The sequence below is a fragment of the Podarcis muralis genome, chromosome 5, assembly GCF_964188315.1.
Source record: "Podarcis muralis chromosome 5, rPodMur119.hap1.1, whole genome shotgun sequence".
Lineage (NCBI taxonomy): Eukaryota > Metazoa > Chordata > Lepidosauria > Squamata > Lacertidae > Podarcis > Podarcis muralis.
This window is the reverse complement of record NC_135659.1, coordinates 51807314-51826285: the sequence shown is the minus strand read 5'-3', so window position 1 is coordinate 51826285 and position 18972 is coordinate 51807314. Positions and strand designations below refer to the sequence as shown.

General features: G+C 47.6%; 1 protein-coding gene across 3 annotated transcripts in view; it reads right to left on the bottom strand.

The window, feature by feature from the left end:
* SLC6A9 (solute carrier family 6 member 9) overlaps positions 1-18972 on the bottom strand; it is a 55332-nt gene that overhangs the window by 13919 nt on the left and 22441 nt on the right. The window contains exon 1 of one of the 3 annotated variants that reach the window (XM_028733729.2): positions 15312-15395. The exons of the other annotated variants lie outside the window; for them this stretch is intronic. Coding sequence (XP_028589562.2) covers positions 15312-15347 — 36 coding nt within the window. The 5' untranslated portion in view covers positions 15348-15395. Of the gene's footprint in view, positions 1-15311; positions 15396-18972 lie in introns of those variants that run through there. 3 annotated transcript variants of the gene reach the window in all.

The window sequence follows — 18972 nt, the reverse complement described above, 5'->3', positions numbered from 1 at the left end:
TAAATGGTACTAAACAATCTTGGCCCATCACCCTAGAGTTCCCCTTCCGAATGCGTTCATTGCTAGCCCAAGCCTTAGACATGCCCCCAATTTCTCTATCCCCTAAGGGGCAGGGGGAGGAACAGAGGCTACTTGCCACAGCGTTGACAGAGCTACCTCAGAGTTGTCTGAGCTACCTTTGGAACAGTACGACTTCCATGTGGCTGGAAGCACTCAGCCCCACACAGAAGAAGCCCAAGCACCACACAGGACAGGATGCTGTCATCAAGCGTAGCCGCTTTCCGCAGGACAAAAATGGAGCTTTTGTGCATCTAGCTCCATCCTGGCACCACCAGTTCCCTGTACTGCCCAAGGATAACAATGGCAGCCTTCAGATCAAAGGAATGGGAGATGTGCTGTGTCAACAACAAAGCCTGGCTTCTCTTCCCTTAGAGCGGATGGGGCACATCTGGTCATGCTCTGGAGCAATATTTCTCTGGCGGCTACTGCCTGTACCTTGCCCCCTCCTCCTACTGAGAGATGGGACGTCACCTGAAGATGCTTCTGGGTTCAGTTCTCCTGCATGAGACTTAAGTGATCGTTAGTTCGCTTGCCTACCTACTTGAGGGGTAAATCAGAATTTGAAGTAAGTTGGGTCAGCAATTTGCAAAGACTCTCCTCTGTCAACTGCCACTTGTAAAATTATTAACATCTTATTAAGAAAATTTCAGTTATAGAGAAAATAAAGTGATAAAAGAGAAGGGAGAGAGAGAAGCACAAATAAAAAAGCAAAAAAATTAAAACATAAGAAAAGACATAGGATACACTAAATATAATCAGCTACACTACCATACATTATTATATAGATATATCAGTACTATTATTGTCCAAATACATATATGGTTATTAATAATCTACTATATTCTGTATAATCTCATTCCAAATGTCAATATATTTTACCTGTTATTCATAAACAATTAAATAAACCATGACAGAGCTGTTCCAGTTGAAGGCGTGATCTGTCAATAAGCGAAGATTGGGAGCAAGGCGATGCAGCTGGCGCATCCTAGAATCCCTTGGTTATACGGATGATCAGCCCTGTGCTAGCAGCGTTTGCATCTTGACTGTTTAAATCAGGGGCAGGGAAACTTGTGACCCTCCATATCACTTTAGTGCTTATGAGACAGCTCAGCTTTACTACAGGAAGGGAGGGTATTGTAAAGAAAAAGTGGGTGTCCTAGGAAAGGAGCACTTGGCCTCTGTGGGCCCTCCTGTTCATGGCTGGCCCCTGCCCCATGTTCCAGGATGCTTTGCTGGGGAGGATGTTGCTCCCTGAGCCCCACTACTTCTCGGGAGCTCTGAGATGAACAGGCTGCCAGCAGGAGCCTCTCCTGCGGATGCACCTCCTTTGCTCTCCCCCTGGTGCACGCAGCACACTCCACGTAGGCGCACGTGGCTGCCCGCTGATCGCAAACAATTGCTGTGAGCACTCAGCAAATGGAAGCCGTCGTTTCAGCTTTGCCTCCTGCCACTGGGATGGGAGGGGGCTGGCAGCCGGCGAGTTGTGCACCTAACCGTGTCATTCAATTAGAGCCAGCAGCCGCTCTGGCACAGAGCTGCCAAGGAGCCATCTGCTGCGCTAACTGGGGGGACTGGCAGGGTACGGGGGAGCCACGCCTGCTAGAAGTGACCTCTGCTGTGAGCCCTGGCCATGGAAGCCGGAGTGGGGATTGTGGCATCATGGGGACTCGGCGGCAACCTAAAGGATCACCTCCAAGGATCTCCATGCTCTGCAAGGGACAGGGAGACCCTGCACACAACCTGTCTCCAAAGAAAAGACCGCACACACAATACATTTATAGCACACACGCCCCAAAAGAATCCTGGGAGCTGTAGTTGGTTAAGGGTACTGAGAAGTGTAGCTCTATGAGGGGCAAACTACACTTCCCATTATCCTTAGGGGAGTGTTTTAATAGTATGGTATGTACACAGCCAAAGGTATACACTTGCCAGTGGCAAGCAGGGAGGAAGACCACATCCTAATATCCTTATCTCAATCTTTCTCTGTGTTTTTCACACCCACCCTTGACACAAGGGAGGCTTGAAGTCATTTCCCCATGATAAGTGGAGTCTTGGAGGGGCAAATGCAAAGAGGGGAAGTAAGCAAACACTTTGCACACACAGAATGCACCCCAACCATAGTTGCAAGACAAGGGAGTCAGGCCAAGAGACAATCCTGCATCATGGCAACGTTTGACCCAGCAGTTCCAAGGGCTGCTCTTATGGGGGATGTTTGTGTTTTAGGGGCAGAGAATCTGGCACTTTTGAAGAGCTGTGGCACAATATGACCTTTAACAGATGTTGCCTCTCCTCCACCAATTCTGAAATGAGAAACAGAATATGAACAGAGCCCCAGAGCGTTCCAAGACTAGCAGTGAGATACATGTATTTATGCACATTTGTCCCAAGGTTTCTCTGCATGCTTGTTTACAGAAAAGTATGTGTGTAACTGTTACATACCTACACACATACATGCATCTAGGTATGTGCAAATAACCTTGCAGGGTTTGCTTACAGAGGGATAAGGTTGATGGCCTGAGCATTGCCAGCAACTTTCCCTTGGTGCCTTTTGGCGGAAGGCTAAACCAGCCCTGCCACATGGGGTCTTTAATATGGGTGGCTACTCTTAACCAAACAGCCTTCTCCCTCCAGATACAGTCAAGCTGTTACTGCATAAATGCAGCTTCTGGAGGGGCAGTTCTGTTAATCTGTTGCAGTAAAACCAACAAAGTGCCTTGTGGCATCTTAAAGACTGAACCAATTTATTACAACACTAAGTATTATCCTCATTTGGTACTGCAAATACACCACACACTCACACTGTGCATAGCAAAAAGAAGAAGAAAAAGGACAACCAGTAGAGCGGAATGGCAATAAAATGCAAAAAGTACATGCAAAGACTGAATTGAACTTAAATGGGGATGGGAAGAGCAGCAGCATTCACAACAGCAGTAACTAGTAAAAATACAACCACCCTAGCATTGTTAATTAGCAAACTGTACTGGGACAGGAACCACTGTGTCTGTTTATGCCCAAACGGATGCAAGAAAACTTCTTAATAAGTTCTGATTCAGTCCTTTCAGCTGCTGACATCTCTCTTTAACATTTCCATGTTGAAGAGAAGCAGCTTCCAGGTCAGCAGTGGAGTGTGTCGGAAGAATTAAATGTTCGCTCAGTGGATTCTGATAAAAAGGCAGGTATCTCACCATATCAGACCTGGGCTAGCAGCTCCAGCCCACTTGGATGATGGTGTATACGTAATTTTATCTCAAAGAGTCCCCACAAAGACAATCTGAGGATTTTGGATCAATAACAGGTTATTCCACTCCTGGCTTTAGTGGCAAGTTTCCTATTAAGGTTCTGGGTCTGTACCCACCTGAAGGAAGCTTCTTTCTTTGGCTTTGTAAGATGTGTGACACAATGGACAGCAGAGGCTCCTCAGTGCTTTTCCACTTAGACCAATAGGCCTTTCACCAGGGCACAGCAGGGAATCTGGGGCAGAGAGAGGAAGTGCTAGCACCCCCTCCCTTTCTCTCACCCGCGGAAGCAGGGAGTCCAGATGCTGTAAATCAAGCAACGAGTGCGTTCCCAGCTCCCCTCCCGCTCTGCCCCCCATTCCTTCTGCATTGATCGAGTCCTTGCCGGGCGCTTGCGGCCATTCATGTTCCCTGAGCATGGGCTCGGGACGAGATGTTCAGGCGGCAGCCACATGTAACCGCGTGGCACGTTCGCTGGCGCAGTTAATGGGGTTGCCAGCCTGGCTACACAGCACTTTGCAAGGAATTGGATACACAGCCTGGTAGCCTTCCCCATAAGGAGTCATAACGGTGCGGTAGCTGTGTCAGGCTGTTGCAGCAAAAACAGCAAGAATATTGCGGCATCTCAAAGACCTGTGGAATAGAGTCCACTTTATCAGATGCATGAAGCGTTATCCTGCATTTGCTGTGGTGGTGGGGGTCTCTCTCTGAGTGTATGTATGTTTATCAGCTGTGTCTGCATGCCACAATAATGCTGTTGGAAGCGGAGTTCTGATTTGTTACCATGAAATAAACCAAAAATGTAAAGCCAAGAACAAACGTTGACTACTGTTCACAACTACCCAGAAATAAATATACCATGAATACGTGTTTTTTTTACACTAAAACTTTGTCAAATCACTACACAAATCGGTGTGTATGGCCAACACACAAATTCTCTCACTAATAATTAGTAAACTAATTAACAATGTGGTAAGATGAGCTACTATTGCTCGATTCTGGCACAGGTGAGAGAACTGAACTTTTCATAAATTACAGTTCAGCAGTTTCACGCTGGAATTCTCCCTCTGAAGTTCCTTTGCTCAAGAAGGTCAGTAACAGTGGTTTCTGAATAGGGTGGCAGTTTATGATGTTCTAGTACTGTAACATGAAGCTCCAGGGTATCACACAACACAACTGCCTCTATCCTTTATATTCTACTTGTGCCAGCTTGACATTAAATAATGACTCTACACCATTAGGCTGTGAAGAAAAATGGTCATAGTTCGTCCTACCAGTTCAGCTGTCCTAGCTGGTACACAGTTTTCCATGGCCAAAGGAGCAGCATCTCAAGAGTAAGGGCAGCACTACAGTTGGCTGCAGGTCAGATCCTCCATGGCTGACTTCTTAAAGCATGCTGCTCACTCTGAGTAGCCTAATCCAACTTGAATTGCAAAGCGAGCGCTAATGAGGCTTCTGTTCTGCTTAATTAATGGGAGCTCAGTTCACTCTGGCCACGTGGTGGTCTGTTGAGCAGAGAACTCCCAACAGGAACTCAAAGAGAAGGCTGGAGTGAAACTCATGGAAGTAGCCCGTTGACTTGGGCAACTCCCAGCATACACTGCTGCTTCCTAGCATGTTAGGATCAAGCCACTCTTTGCAAATGTTGGACCAGTTCATTTCACCTCCCTGAGGAGGAAATGCAGGGAATCGGTCCTCCACTGCTTCTGTTACTACTTCTTAGGGGGAGGTGAGTACCAAGGCTAATCCTCCGTTACCATTGCCTTTCTGTCAGCTACTGGAAGAAACTACCAACCCTGCCATTTTGGGGCAGGCAAGACAAGCAGTGGCTATAGCAGGGCAGGAATGGGCCACACATTCCCTTATTAGAGGAAGACATGTGAATTAGCTCCCACAGTCGGTCAGAAATTAAATCAGTTGACTTTTCATGAAGGAAAACTGTCTTGGCAAGAAAACAGGTATTTGGCGGGTCTGGCCAAATCATGTATTGGTGGCAGCAATTTTACCTGTCGCATACAGACAGAATGTTTCACTGTTTGGGAAGATTTATAATGATATCCTCCAAGAACAAGGGCTGATTTAAATCAGTGCTTTAAACAAAGTTTCCAGCTTTCCAATTCATGTATTTACTTAGCAAGTATATATACTAAACAGATGAAAGTCAATGAAATTCTATATATTTTATACTAAATTCTGCCTCAGCTTTATACTACTACCTAGGAGCATATATGGTCATGCAGCTTTCAATAGTGAAGTTAATTATTCTGTTTGGCATTCTTTCTATACATATGTGTAAAGTCACTTACTTGAATACTTTTATACAGAACTTTCCAGAAACAAGGGCTGGTAGTTACTGTATAGAAGAGCACTGTTTCTCCATGGTTATTTTAATTTGTTTTTTAACATTATTTTGTTTTTCCCCATTTTGCCAGCAGGACTCCCCTGTAACAGGCTCTCATCACATTGCCAGGGCATGCAGCAATGCAGCCTGCTCACACATTCCCATCCAAGGCCTGCCAAGCCTCCTCAGGAAGCATCCAGCAGCTCATTCATCCTCCAGACCCAAGGGCATAAGAACCTCCTGGAGGGGGGGGGGCGCAGAATAGGAGAAGAACTATGTATGGGACACTGGGGAAGAATGGGGGGAAGTTCCACACACCTTTCTATACTTGTGGAAGAGGATTCCATTTGGATCAGACATAAGAAAGTGATTCGTAAATTAAAAAATAGCAGCAGCAACAACAACCCTGGTCCAACAAACCAAAGAATAAGCTATGAGAACACAGACTCCTGCCTCTTCCCTTTTCTCTTCCTTAATTCAACATTTCCTTGTTTCCTGAAAGAGTTTCCAACAATATATGAACTAGGAAATGATCATATGAGTGATCCCTGTCAAGCAGGATAACAAACCATGGACTGCTATCCTAGTTTGTAGGGATCATTCAAACCACAGTTTCTTAGTTTGGACATCATGGTTCGGATGCCACCAGTTTAATAACTTAAGTAGTACTGAATTAAAGTCCATAAGTGGGATAAAAATGAAAAGTCTAAAACAAGCTGGTTGGCAGACACACACACACTTTCATTATCAGTTTATGATTCCAAGCTTCTGTTCTGACTTTGTACTTGGCAGTTCTAGAGTGGTATCTGTCTTAGCCTATTGCAGCAACAACAAAAGGGTCTTGTGGCATCTTAAAGGACAACAAATTAATAAAGAGAATTACGGCATAAACGTTTGTGGACTACAGTTGATTTCATCAAGTACATAAAGTTGCAGGTATATCTTCACATGGTTATTTGGGGGGGAGGGTTTTGAAGAATTGCAAATGCTGATGCCAGAGGTAGTAATAAATTGTGTAATTAACAGTGGTAATTTACAAAACAGTTGTTGCTGATAACACAGAAACCCTGACATTTGTAAGCTAGGTAGCATGCAGAGTATGATAAACAAATAAGCAATGTCCCAAATTTCCAATTTGCATGCACAGGGGCCTCCTGTACTGACATGGTGCAGCTATTTCATCACACTATATTGGTGCAAGAAGCTTTTGTGCAGGTATAAATGTGTCACAAAGTTCACCTTACGTGCCAGACAATCATGATGAAAGCTACCAAGTTCTTGGTCTGCTGTGGAAGCACAGGTTTCTACCAAATTCTCCCTCTGGCAGAATTGTGAGCCCTCCTTAAATGCTGTTTGTTAAGTCTGGATTTCCTCCCCACACATAGGCAGTGCACCAGGAGTGGGTGCAAACAGTCACCATTCTCCAGACATTTAGCTTGCCTCTCTCCCATTACTGAAATGTTGTGGTTACTTGAGGGGGAAAATGCATTTTTAAATGTTCACCTCCGCAGGAAGGCTCTTTATCCCTGGTGTGCTCCTGAATATAGATTCTTCCTGGTGCTGCCATATGAGTGTGGTACTATACCTTTCCTCACTATTTGTGACTATTGCGGAAATACCAATGCCTCAATGGACCAAAGCAAATGCTGCAAATGTTTTCATATTCAGCCGGAGCCATGTTGGAACTGATCCTGAGCAATAGTTTGAGGTGGCAGAACTAGGGGAGCCATTTACCCTGAATCCCCAGGGATGACATTAACCTGCTTCTCTCTCTCCTTGCTCTAACAAAGCACAAAAGGGGAAAGTACCACAAACTTCACTTTTTACTTACAATGCTGGTGAATTCAAGAAAAAGTGTGTGTGCATCTATATTCACATATATGCATGATTTTGCATCCTCCTGCCTGCACCCATCAAGTCAGGACTCATTCACACTTCCACATGCCCTGCTGCTTGCCCTCGGGGAAACCCAATCTTTACTGCTGAATTGGAGCAAACGTCAGTTGGGTTTTTGTCCAGATTGACATTTGCTCTGATTTAGCACTAAACAGCAGGCTTTCAGGAAGTTGTGGGGCATAGGCAAAACCACTCAGACCCATGTTTTCCAGGCCTGGAACAAGCGGAAGTGCGGAAGTGTAGACGAGCCCTCAGTTGCATAGCAAATGTAGTACAAATGCATACTGAATTTGACCCAAGTGATGACACAGATCAGAGAGTCACCCATGGTTTCTCCTAGAGACACAGCAGGATTTCATAGGCATGAGAAGGGGAAGGAAGTTCTTATACCACCTCATGCTCATCCATCAGGACTCCCTGGCAAGAGCTACCTTTCTTATGCTAATTCACCTGTTGGCTCAACTGGTGGGCCTCACGGCTGAGCTTGTAAGGCCACTGGGCTGCTTCCAGAAGGAGGCTTCAATCAGGCAACAGGATTTATGCTAGAGAAGCTCCTGTCAGCTGCACAGCCCCTTCCGGCAAGTGGTTCCCAAGGGACATGCTGCCCTTGCGGTGGTGAAGGAAGAGAAGCAGGTCTGGGCTAGAAGCCAGGTGGCAAGGAAGGCTTAGCTAGGAGCCAAGGGAAATCCCTCTTTTGATCCCAGCTCACTCATTGCTTGAGTCAACTGGAGCCTCACCTGACCCCCACTCATTACCCCACAAAGCCTCCAACTCTGGGGCAGTGCAGGCAAGAAGACAACTAGCTGCTCAGCTTATATCAACAACAAGAAGCCTAGAGCATGCTGGAGTCAAACTGTTCACAACATGATGCTCTCAGTACCAAAGGGAACAGGGAAGATCATTTTGGAGTGCCAGCGGGTAGAGACTGGGCACAGAATGTTCATCCTAGGCTAGGAGCTGCACAACGTGTGTGTTTCTAAATATTCTAATGGAAGTCAGGAGGAAAAGAGAAAGCAGCAGATATTACCAGAAAAGCTTTTCCCAGTTCCCCCAGCCTTGCTGGTCAAAGGGATCCCATGATCACCTTCATGTACTGCACCTTTATTGCATTGAATCAGTGTTGTACTCAATATACAATGGGCCAGAGGGGAGATGACATTTCTCAACTTATTGAGGGTTCTATGCTTCAGTCCGAAGCCCAAACATTTTAGTAAAAGTCACATGGGACACCCAGCAGAGGTGCTGCTACCCAGGTGTGTTCTGAAGGCACAGGAGGTCACCACTTGGCTGATGCTAAACAGGTTTGTGGCTGGATTGCCTGAGAACTACATGCATGCCTCCTTGGATCCCATGATAGAAGAAAGGAGGGATATAAGTGTAATAAAATAACATAATAGATGCTATTCACACAATATGTGAAAGTATATTTAATTGGAGGGAGATGCCTGAATCAGGAGATGTTGAAAGAGTGGATTATTATGCCAGTGAGAAGTTAACATTAAGAATAGTGAATCCAAGCATCAAATTAAATATTATTCAGTGTTTGATAGACAGGGCTGATATTTTCTTTTCTTTGCCTTCTTTTGCTACAACCTTTAGACTGCATTCACTATCATTCTACAGATTTTCTCCTTCTCCAACACATATCAAGTATGAGCACTGGGGGGGGGGGCTTCTCATTTCATTTGCCCCCAAACTTGAATCCTTTTGGCATAGGAAGCAGCACTTCCAAAATGGTGCTAGGCAATAAATTGCAGGGATGGAAGAGACAAGCTGCTTTCCTAGGTGGGATGTTTTCTCCACCTCGTCCTTCTCTGGAATTGCTATAGGGTGGTGGCTTTGGAAAAAAGATTACATAGATCAAACAGCCTTCCTCAGCCTGCTATCCTCCAGATGTGTGGGACTATAACTCCCATAAGCCTCAGCTAGAATGGGCCATGGTCAGGAGAGTGGGCATTATTGTCTACTGCAGTGTTTCCCAACCGGTGTTCCGCGGCACACTAGTGTGCCGCCGGACGTTGCCTAGTGTGCCGTGGGAGTAGTGGCGTAGCGTGGGGGGTGCCAGGGGTGCCAGTCGCACCGGGCGCAACATCTGCGGGGGGCGCGAGTCCAGAGGGAAGGGACAAGTTCCTTCCTCCGCCGGGCTCCCCGCCGCCACCGCCAGCCTTGCGCCCTAGCGCGCGCGCCCCCCGCCGCCGCTGCGGCTGCGCTCCACTCACTGCTCGCAGGAGGAGCAGCCGCTGCAGCAGCGCTGACACCGCCACCGACGCCTGGCCGGGCACGGGCAGCCTCCGCACCCCGACGCCATCCCCTTCCCCCTTTTTTTCCAGAGCTGGGGGAGGGGGAGGTTTTAAAAGGGGGTCTTGCATTGGCGATCCTGCAGCACTTTGGGCCGCACGACGCGAGCGCGCAGCACGGATCAGCCACGACCCCACCCCGTGCATTTCCCGGGGAAAAGTGCTCCACGTGGGAGGCGCGTTTCCCCTTCATTCCCTCTCGTGCAAATCCTCCTTGGGTTCCCTCCCCCGTCTTTCCTCTCCCTACCTCACAAAAGCCTCACCTCGTCGCCTCCTCGCTGCCTCTCGCCTCCGCAGGAGCGTTTCCCTCCGCGGAAGAAGGAGCAGGGCGCTTTTGCAACTTTGCCTTCCCCGCCCCACCACGGAGCACATTTTCCTCGCCCCCCCCAACCCCCGCATGTAGAATAGAAGCCCTCCAGCCTCCACGGTGCACAAACTCTCCCCTCTGCAACGAAGCACTTTGTTGCATATCTTTGGTGAGGTTTTTAGGCAGTCTTGGTGCACCTTAAATCAGCGCTAATTGCGCCTGGACGCAGTATTTACTTCTGAGTAGGCCCCCTTCTCCCCCCCCCCCGTAGCACCTGACGTTGCTATTCGTATCATCAGGTTTGTTTGTTGATAATTTAATTGTTTTAAAAGCATCATGCTAAAGAGCTCTCTCCCACCCCCAGACCCTTGGGCAAAACAGAAACACACACATACACAAACACAGAGATTGAGCCCTGCAGGTTTTATGAAATGAATGGATTCTGAATGCCTGTTTCAGTGGCTTGTCCGCCTTAGGCTGCTGGGCCAGACACCTGTTACACGGTGCAGTCCGTAAGCTGTGAGCGCTGCTACCTGCCGCCGAGACCACGTAACGACAGTCTTGAAAGACCTACATTGGCTCCCAGTACCTTTCCGAGCACAATTCAAAGTGTTGGTGCTGACCTTTAAAGCCCTAAGCGGTTTCGGTCCAGTATACCTGAAGTAGCGTCTCCGCCACCATCGTTCAGCCCAGACACTGAGATCCAGTGCCAAGGGCCTTCTGGCAATTCCCTCACTGTGAAAAGTGAGGTTACAGGGAACCAGGCAGAGGGCCTTCTCGGTAGTGGCGCCCGCCCTGTGGAATGCCCTCCCATCAGACATCAAAGAGATAACCATTACCTTCTATGCTGTTACTATTTTTTTATTTTTTTTTTACATAAGTAAAAAGTGACTTTTCCCCATCTGGCATGGTGGTGTGCCTCGAGATTTTTTTCATGAAACAAGTGTGCCTTTGCCCAAAAAAGGTTGGGAAACACTGGTCTACTGTACTAACATCCAGAGGGCCACAGATTGGGGAAGGTTGTCTTAGATGGATGACTAAAAAAAACTTGCTTGCCATGTGCATCCTTGGTGCCATCTTGGAGGCACTTTCCCACCTGCCAGTTCAGGGGCTAGAGCTCTTAAAGTTAGGGCCCAGGGGCAGCATATTTTGGAGAAAATCTGCCATCCCTAAATTGCTCTTCAAATTCACTCCCTGTGATGGAGCTTTCAGCTTGCCTCAAGATTGATTCTTGTCACTCTGGTGCTTCTCTGTAAGCTTACCTCAACACTATTCTATATATTTCCTCCATACATTATTTGCTTATATTACCACCCTCTTAATTCAAAATACTGTATGGTTTAATGGATGTTGAACTAAAGGGAGCCTGTTGAATGGACAGAGGCAGCAAATCAAAGGCTTGTGTCAAAAGTAGCACTGTCCAGAATGCCAAGAATAGCCAAAACAGGTAGAAAAGAATAAGGAACTGAGGTTGTGCATCCAAAAATAAGAGTTATGCCACCACAAGTTCTATATACACACACAGCTCTACAAGGTGACATTGAATTGCATTTGGCCCAGCGCAATTCAAACATAGTTTTGAGCTGGGAGCAGGATGAATTCATTATGCAACCCATGACCCCAAAGCAGCTACAGAACCACCTGTATGATCTGTAGCAAGTTCATCAAATCAGAAATCTCACTTTGGGTAAACCTTTGAAAGGAAATGTTGCTCCACACTGCAAAAGAAGTCACCAATTGTGATGTCCCTCCCTCCCTTCATGTACTGATGAGCAAACTTCTTTTTAATCACGGAAATTATTTGTCTGCTTCACTGACTATAACAACGGTTTGGACTCCATCTGGCACCCAGGCTGAACCTTAAATTGCTACAGAAAGCAACTGAGGGTAAAACATATGACCTGATTAAATCTATGCATCAACCCATCAAATGCAGGATAAAAATAAATAGGCAAACTGAGGTTTTAAAAAAGGCATAAAGGAGTGAGCCGGGGACGCAGGACTCAACTCTCCTCACGCCAACCCATACACAAGCTGCAACCACAATCCATCTGGCCTCAGACTTCCTTTAAATGGGATAGATCAGCTTTGGTAGCTATCACCTTCAGTGCGACAGCAAGGAAATCGACTGCAGTATCGGAGCCCCACAAGTCAGGTTGGAAGATAACACATACTGTGACCATCCAGGATTTTGGGTATGTGGGATTAACTTAGTCAAGGTTTAGCCCACGTACAGGCAACTTGTGGCTCTCCAGATGCTGGACTACAACTCCCATCAACCCCAGACAACATGTCCAATGGTCAGGGATGAGTTGCAGTGCAGCAATTATATGGAGGGCCCAGTGGCAGACCTTAATTTTTAGGGCCCTGAAGTTTGAATTGTTATGGGAGCCCCTTTGCAACCAGCAATTAGGTCTGGATAACCACTGTTATCTTCTTCAGTTGGCTTGTTTACAATCTTTACAACATCCGTGCTACTGACTCTCAAAACTCTGAGAAATATATACAAAAACAAATAAATAATCAATTTGAGCCATGCAACTCAAATTGAGTCTACTAGACCCATTTTATTTTTAAAGCAATGTGGATGAAAGTTGCTTCTGGGGCCCCTCTGGGATTAAGGGCCCTGAAGTTTAAAGTTCATTAGTTTCGTAGCAGATCCACTCCTGGGTTCCCCATCCCTGGTTTAGGCTCTTGCCTTTGGAAGGGTGCAGTCAAGACTGATTCACAGAAAAGTAGCAATGGAAACTCAAAAGTCTTTGCCGAAGGGAGAAGAGGGGGTATCCTAATCACAATGGCTCTGGTTGTGATGCAAGCAATACATTTGCTTGCAGGTGTTGAGATTTGGTGAAGCTGGTGTTCCGTTTTTTAGAGACAGTTGCTAGATATCATTCCTAAAAAGGTGAAACCTGTTCCAAGGTGCTATGAGAAAAAACCAGTAATAGGTCCCACCCCCAATAATCTTAATTAATGAGTTGATTTTTCTTTTGTACTTCTGTTCATTCTGATACTTCATTTAAAGTTTCATAGTATATTTCTTGGTACATCCAAAACTAAGGGAACTGAATGTGATTTTCATTTTTTAAGTCATTCTTGCTGGCTGTGGGACTTCTTCTAGAAGTGCAAAAATGCTGTGTTCCCCTTGCCGCAAACCAACCTGCAGAACTTACAAATTGCAGCTGGCTTCCAGTATTTGAAGTTTCTTGCTAGTATTGATATCTCTTGTGAAAATGATAGTATAACCAAGTCAGTATTAATACATTTTTTAAAAGGTTCAATTTCCTCTCTTTTAAATTTACTGCTGACAAATCACCAAAAATATGACTATTCACCCTATACTATACTTTGTGTTGAAAGCCATGCATATAAAGGTATTGTTTGCTTGTGGCTGATGCAAGACATTTTGCTGCCTTTGGCAAAAGACAAAATGGCGTCTCACCATTCCATGTACAGAAGCCAACTAGACTAGCATTTAAATCTTATTTCAATACTAGCAATGGTATAGTGTCCACCATACCTGAGGGCAGCAGACTACTTCTGTGGTTGCAGGATAGGTCACAAGGCAGCATTGTCGTCAACAAAATGGTATGGTCCGGGAACTCACTAGGAGGAATACTCAAGGGGCTGCTGTCATTGCACCCCAGCACCTGGTAAATTAGACAGTCACCTCACTCTGTCTAATGGTAGGGCCGGCCTTATTGATGCCTTTTCTTCTTGCTTTTAGTTGTTTTCACTTTTAAAAAGTTACTGAGAGCATGGATCCTGCAATCTGTTTCAGGAATGCCTCTGTTCAAAGGCTCAGATAAATTCCTTGTCCAAACCCCTGACCACAGACACTGTCCCAGCAGAGCAATCAGTGCATCAGTGTTTGAAGTTTCCCCTTTACTCCACACAGAGCATCAAAATTTCTGGACAGGTGTTACTAAGAAAAGTGAGGAGAAACTTCTTGGCTCCATAGGCCAGATCCTTAGCAAGATCTGATCTAGCCTCACAGGCCAAATTTGACAGGTGGGTGAGGCTTCCCACCTGTCAATCACCTGACTGCACAAGGGAATCAGTGCTTTGAGGTCTCAAAGCTATGACTTCAAAGCACCACATGCAGCCAATCCAGCAGGCTTCCGGCCCACAAATTGGTGGTGGGCAAGCCTGTTTTCCCTTGCTAATTCACAACGAAGAGTGCACTTCAAGGTTCCTGATTGTGCATTGGCAGCTGCATCTTACCTGCCCCGCACCTAACCTCATATATGACATCAGGTGTGGGGCAGCTGGGGTGGCTGGCCATATTTGAACCTCTGGTGAGCCAAGTTTGGTCCATAGGCCAGAGGTTCCCCACCCCTGTGCTAAAGTGTGCAGGAAGTGGAGTTACCAATAGCTACATGGCCTTTACAGCCCCTCATGCAGTAAATACTGTTCTCTGGCTCTCTCTAGAGGCCATGGGGAAACACAGCAACTCCCCACACCTCCAGCTGGCAAATGTAACTTAATGCATATAAACTGTGAGGGTACAATGGTGACCCCAAAAGTGTAGGGCCTCAGTAGTGCTGGAAAGCATTTCCTGCTACCGGACAACAGACACCATAAGGGGACGGAAGGGAGCACTACAAGAAAGCAAGGGCTGGAGCCCTCAAGAAGAAAAAGGCCACCTTACTGAAGTCCACAGTGGGGGGGGGGATAATGAACATGTGCAGCCACAAAAGTTTATTCACTCACATCTATAACCATAACCAACCTTAAATGCAGACTTTCTGGCTTCATAAAGCGGATGGAACGGCAGCCAAGGAGCAGCTCCCCCCCTGCACTCCTGTATGTTTATGGGCTGGAGCCCCCAAACTGTTTTATGCATCTTCACCCTCATGAGAAACAGCCTGGCAGTGATGCCTGAGCCACATTGAGCCTGGCAATTCCTCACCTCTTTGCGCTGTCTCCCCGGGAGCCAGCACAAAGAGGCTTTGAGAGAGTGTGGTTACCAGCTTTCATTGAGTCTCCGGCATTAACTTCTCCCCTTTACCCCCTTTTTAAACTTGCTGTGGCAGCCGCAGCAACAGGACCCCCTCGCTTCTTTGTGGAACTCGAACACTCACACACACACTCACACAAATCCTTCCTCCCCCATTGGAAAAAGGCTCCCTCCCCTCCCCCTCACTTTAGGGCTTTAGGGAAGATTCCCCACTGACCTGCTCTTGGGGGCAGGGAACCCCTTGGCTGCTCATTCCCGGTATCCTGGGGCGTTGCTAGAGCTGTGGCTGTTTGCTGCCTCCTTCACATCCAGCCCCGCTGCTACTGGGGCGATAATGTGCTTGCCTCTCCCTCATGAACTTGGCATTACTCTCAGCTCAGTTCTCCCAGCACCATGCTGCCCCCGCCTGCCCAGTGCCCAGCACCGCGCTGCCCAGCACCCGCCAACATTCTATACCCAGCCACATGGCTCCCCTCTACTGCTGCAATCTCTCCCTCTCTCACACACACAGAGGAGCCCACACTCTCAGAAGGACCTACGATCACCCATTTCCTCTGCTATTAAGGCTGTATACACCCCCCCCACCAAATCCTGGGAACCATAGTTTATCCATTCACAGAGCTGCGATTCCCAGCACCTTTAATGAGCTACTTTTAATGTATGGTGTGCATGCAGCCTAGTCTCCACTCTCATGGACAAAAGGTGGCTCCTCCTAACAAGTGATAACCTACAGTACACATGGAAAGCTCATCATGTTATTTGGGAGATCTGCGGTCGGATCTTCAAGTGCTTTGGTTTTCATTAAAGATTGGGTCAGGGCAGAACTGCTGTGAAAGGCAGCATGCAACTCTTCTCGCTCAAAGCATTTCCCCTAAGGCTATTTGTCCCACTGAGGAAAGTGTACTTGGTAAATGATGAACAAACGTGAATGAGGTAAAGACTCAGAGGGAACAAAGAGAGAGCGTGGAATCCCAGCAAATTCCACATGCTTTCAGGCTACAAACAAATGAAGCTGGAGGGTGCAAGGCAGTGTCAGGATATATTTGGCCAGCATGACTAAACCAAGCAAAATGAGCCTGGAGGTCCATCCCTGTCGTACAGCCCATTTCCATTTGCTTTTCAAGGGTCCTATGTGGAATTGCTCTTGAGAGGCACAGATGTACTTCATTTTCCAAGTGTGGCTCATTCCTTCCCAGCACTCAGTATTCAGATCCCACTGAACCATCTGGGCTGCATCAATAGGAGTATAGCATCTAGATCAAGGGAAGTAATAGTGCCACTGTATTCTGCTCTGGTCAGACCTCACCTGGAGTACTGTGTCCAGTTCTGGGCACCACAGTTCAAGAAGGACACTGACAAACTGGAACGTGTCCATAGGAGGGCAACCAAAATGGTCAAAGGCCTGGAAACGATGCCTTATGAGGAACGGCTAAGGGAGCTGGGCATGTTTAGCCTGGAGAAGAGGAGGTTAAGGGGTGATATGATAGCCATGTTCAAATATATAAAAGGATGTCACATAGAGGAGGGAGAAAGGTTGTTTTCTGCTGCTCCAGAGAAGGGGACACGGAGCAATGGATCCAAACTACAAGAAAGAAGATTCCGCCTAAACATTAGGAAGAACTTCCTGACAGTAAGAGCTGTTCGACAGTGGAATTTGCTGCCGAGGAGTGTGGTGGAGTCTCCGTCTTTGGAGGTCTTTAAGCAGAGGCTTGACAACCATATGTCAGGAGTGCTCTGATGGTGTTTCCTGCTTGGCAGGGGGTTGGACTCGATGGCCCTTGTGGTCTCTTCCAACTCTATGATTCTATGATTCTATGAACCAGGACCTAGGAAGCTGCCATATACCAAAGCCAGGCCATTGGTCTATCTAGCTGCGTAGTGTCTACATTCAACTAGCAACAATTCTTTAAGGTTTCAGCCAGAACACTTTTCCGTCTCTACCTGGAGATGCTGGGGACTGAACTGGGTACATTTTCTATGCAAATGGTTCCCATTATATCCACTGGCCTGTGGAGCCAGCTATAAGCACCTTCAGGTAGAGATGCAGCAAACAGCTCCAGGGCAGGGATCTGGCTTACCTGAAGCTGAGACTTGCATGCACAGCAACATGGAAAGCTGCCGTATATCATTTAGCAACATCTGGATAGCTCAGTTGTTAGAGCATGGTGCTGATCCCTGTTTGGGACAGCTGCCTATTCCTCCATTGCAGGAGGTTGGACTACAGGACCCCTGGACAGTTAAGTCCAGTCAAAGGCAACTATGGCTCATCTTGCTTTCAGGCTGAGGGAGCCAGCGTTTGTCCACAGACGGTTTTCCAGGTCATGTGGCCAGCATGACGAAACCGCTTCTGGAGCAATGAAACACAGTGACATAAGCCAGAGAGCATGGAAACACCATTTACCTTCCTGCTGCAGCAGTACCTATTTATCTACTTGCGATGATCCTTAGGGTCCTTTGCCCTAATTCTATGCTCGTCAGACCCTTGGCCCACCTAGATCCCCCCTCCTGCCTTTCCCAGGGATTGAACCTGTGACCTTCTGCATGCAAAGCAAATGTTCTACCACTGAGCTACAGCTCCTCCCCAACTCTGACACCCCCGCCCTGACTTCCCAATTCCATTTGGAAATGGAGAGAAGTCTGGGATGCAGGGCTGAAGGAGTATGTGGGGCCTCTTGCTCTGCTTTGCATCCAATAGTGGCACAACCCTTTCCCATTTGCCCAGCAGGCACTCAGTGTGGTGAAAGAGCCAGCTCAGCCTGACCTTGCCTAATGAGGCCTCATTAGCAGCATCCAGCTGTTGGCTGCCCCTCCCTTTCAATTAGCTAGCACTAGAAGGAGGGGGCTGCCTCACAGATGGGCTCAGACCCCACAGCGCTTGGGCAAGCAGCCGGGCGCCAAGAGGGAAAGGCAGCCAGGAAGGGCTTAAGTTTTTCTTACTCCTGCGGTGAAGGAGACTCCACCCGCTTCTGCCCCCCCCCCCCGGCCACAGGCAGCCCCTCCCAAGCCCAGTGCGGGCTCAGCGCCTGTGCTTTCAGCCTGGCCTGGCTCCTTGGAGGCAGTAATACCTGGCACAGGATTACAGTCTTGCTGGAGTCTGAAGAGGCAGGCATCCTGGGCCCAAACAGATTTCATAACAACTCATTCACAGTGCTCACATACAGTATTCCTTGCTGAGCTATTTAAGTCTTGGCTTGGCACACACCCCTGGCCTTATAGGGACTTCTGCCTGCACCCACCTGTTGTAGGGCATCCCAAAAAGCCCAGCCAGTCACAGAGCTGAGAAGAAGCCAGAGCTGTAAAGAGACAGCTCTGAGACGTGTACGTGTGTGTGTGTGTGTGTGTGTGTGTGTGTGTGTGTAGCCAGGCTTGAGTCTAGTTCTTGGCATGACAGTGTAGGTCCTGCCCCACAGCCAGATTAGCCCTCCGAGGTCAATGGCAACTGTACACAGCCGTCTGCCCCTCTGCAGGGGCCTGTATATAGCACCACAGTCTGCTTAGGATACAGCTATCTAGCACTGGGCCTGGACTGGTGTTGTAGGCTTGATTGTGAGAGCCAGGGTTCCTCTTTCTCCTTGCCACCCTTGGATGTGTGTGTTCTGTAGCCATGCCTTGGCGGGGTAGCTCTGCCACTCAGAGAATACTGAGAACTATGACAAGACGGTAGGTTTGAGGTGGCAGGTGGAAGATCAGTGCTGGGGCAGCCCTATGAAGCCTGCCTGTCTGGGGGTGGGGCCACCCTCGGCAAGGCTGCCCCTGAAACGGGCACAACACCAAAGGGGGCAACAGCAAAGGGGAGTTATCCCTTTGGTGGCAGCACTGTGGGGGTGGAACGAGGGTGTGAGCCAGCCCCCTTGTGTTAAAGTTATTGTTTTCACGGG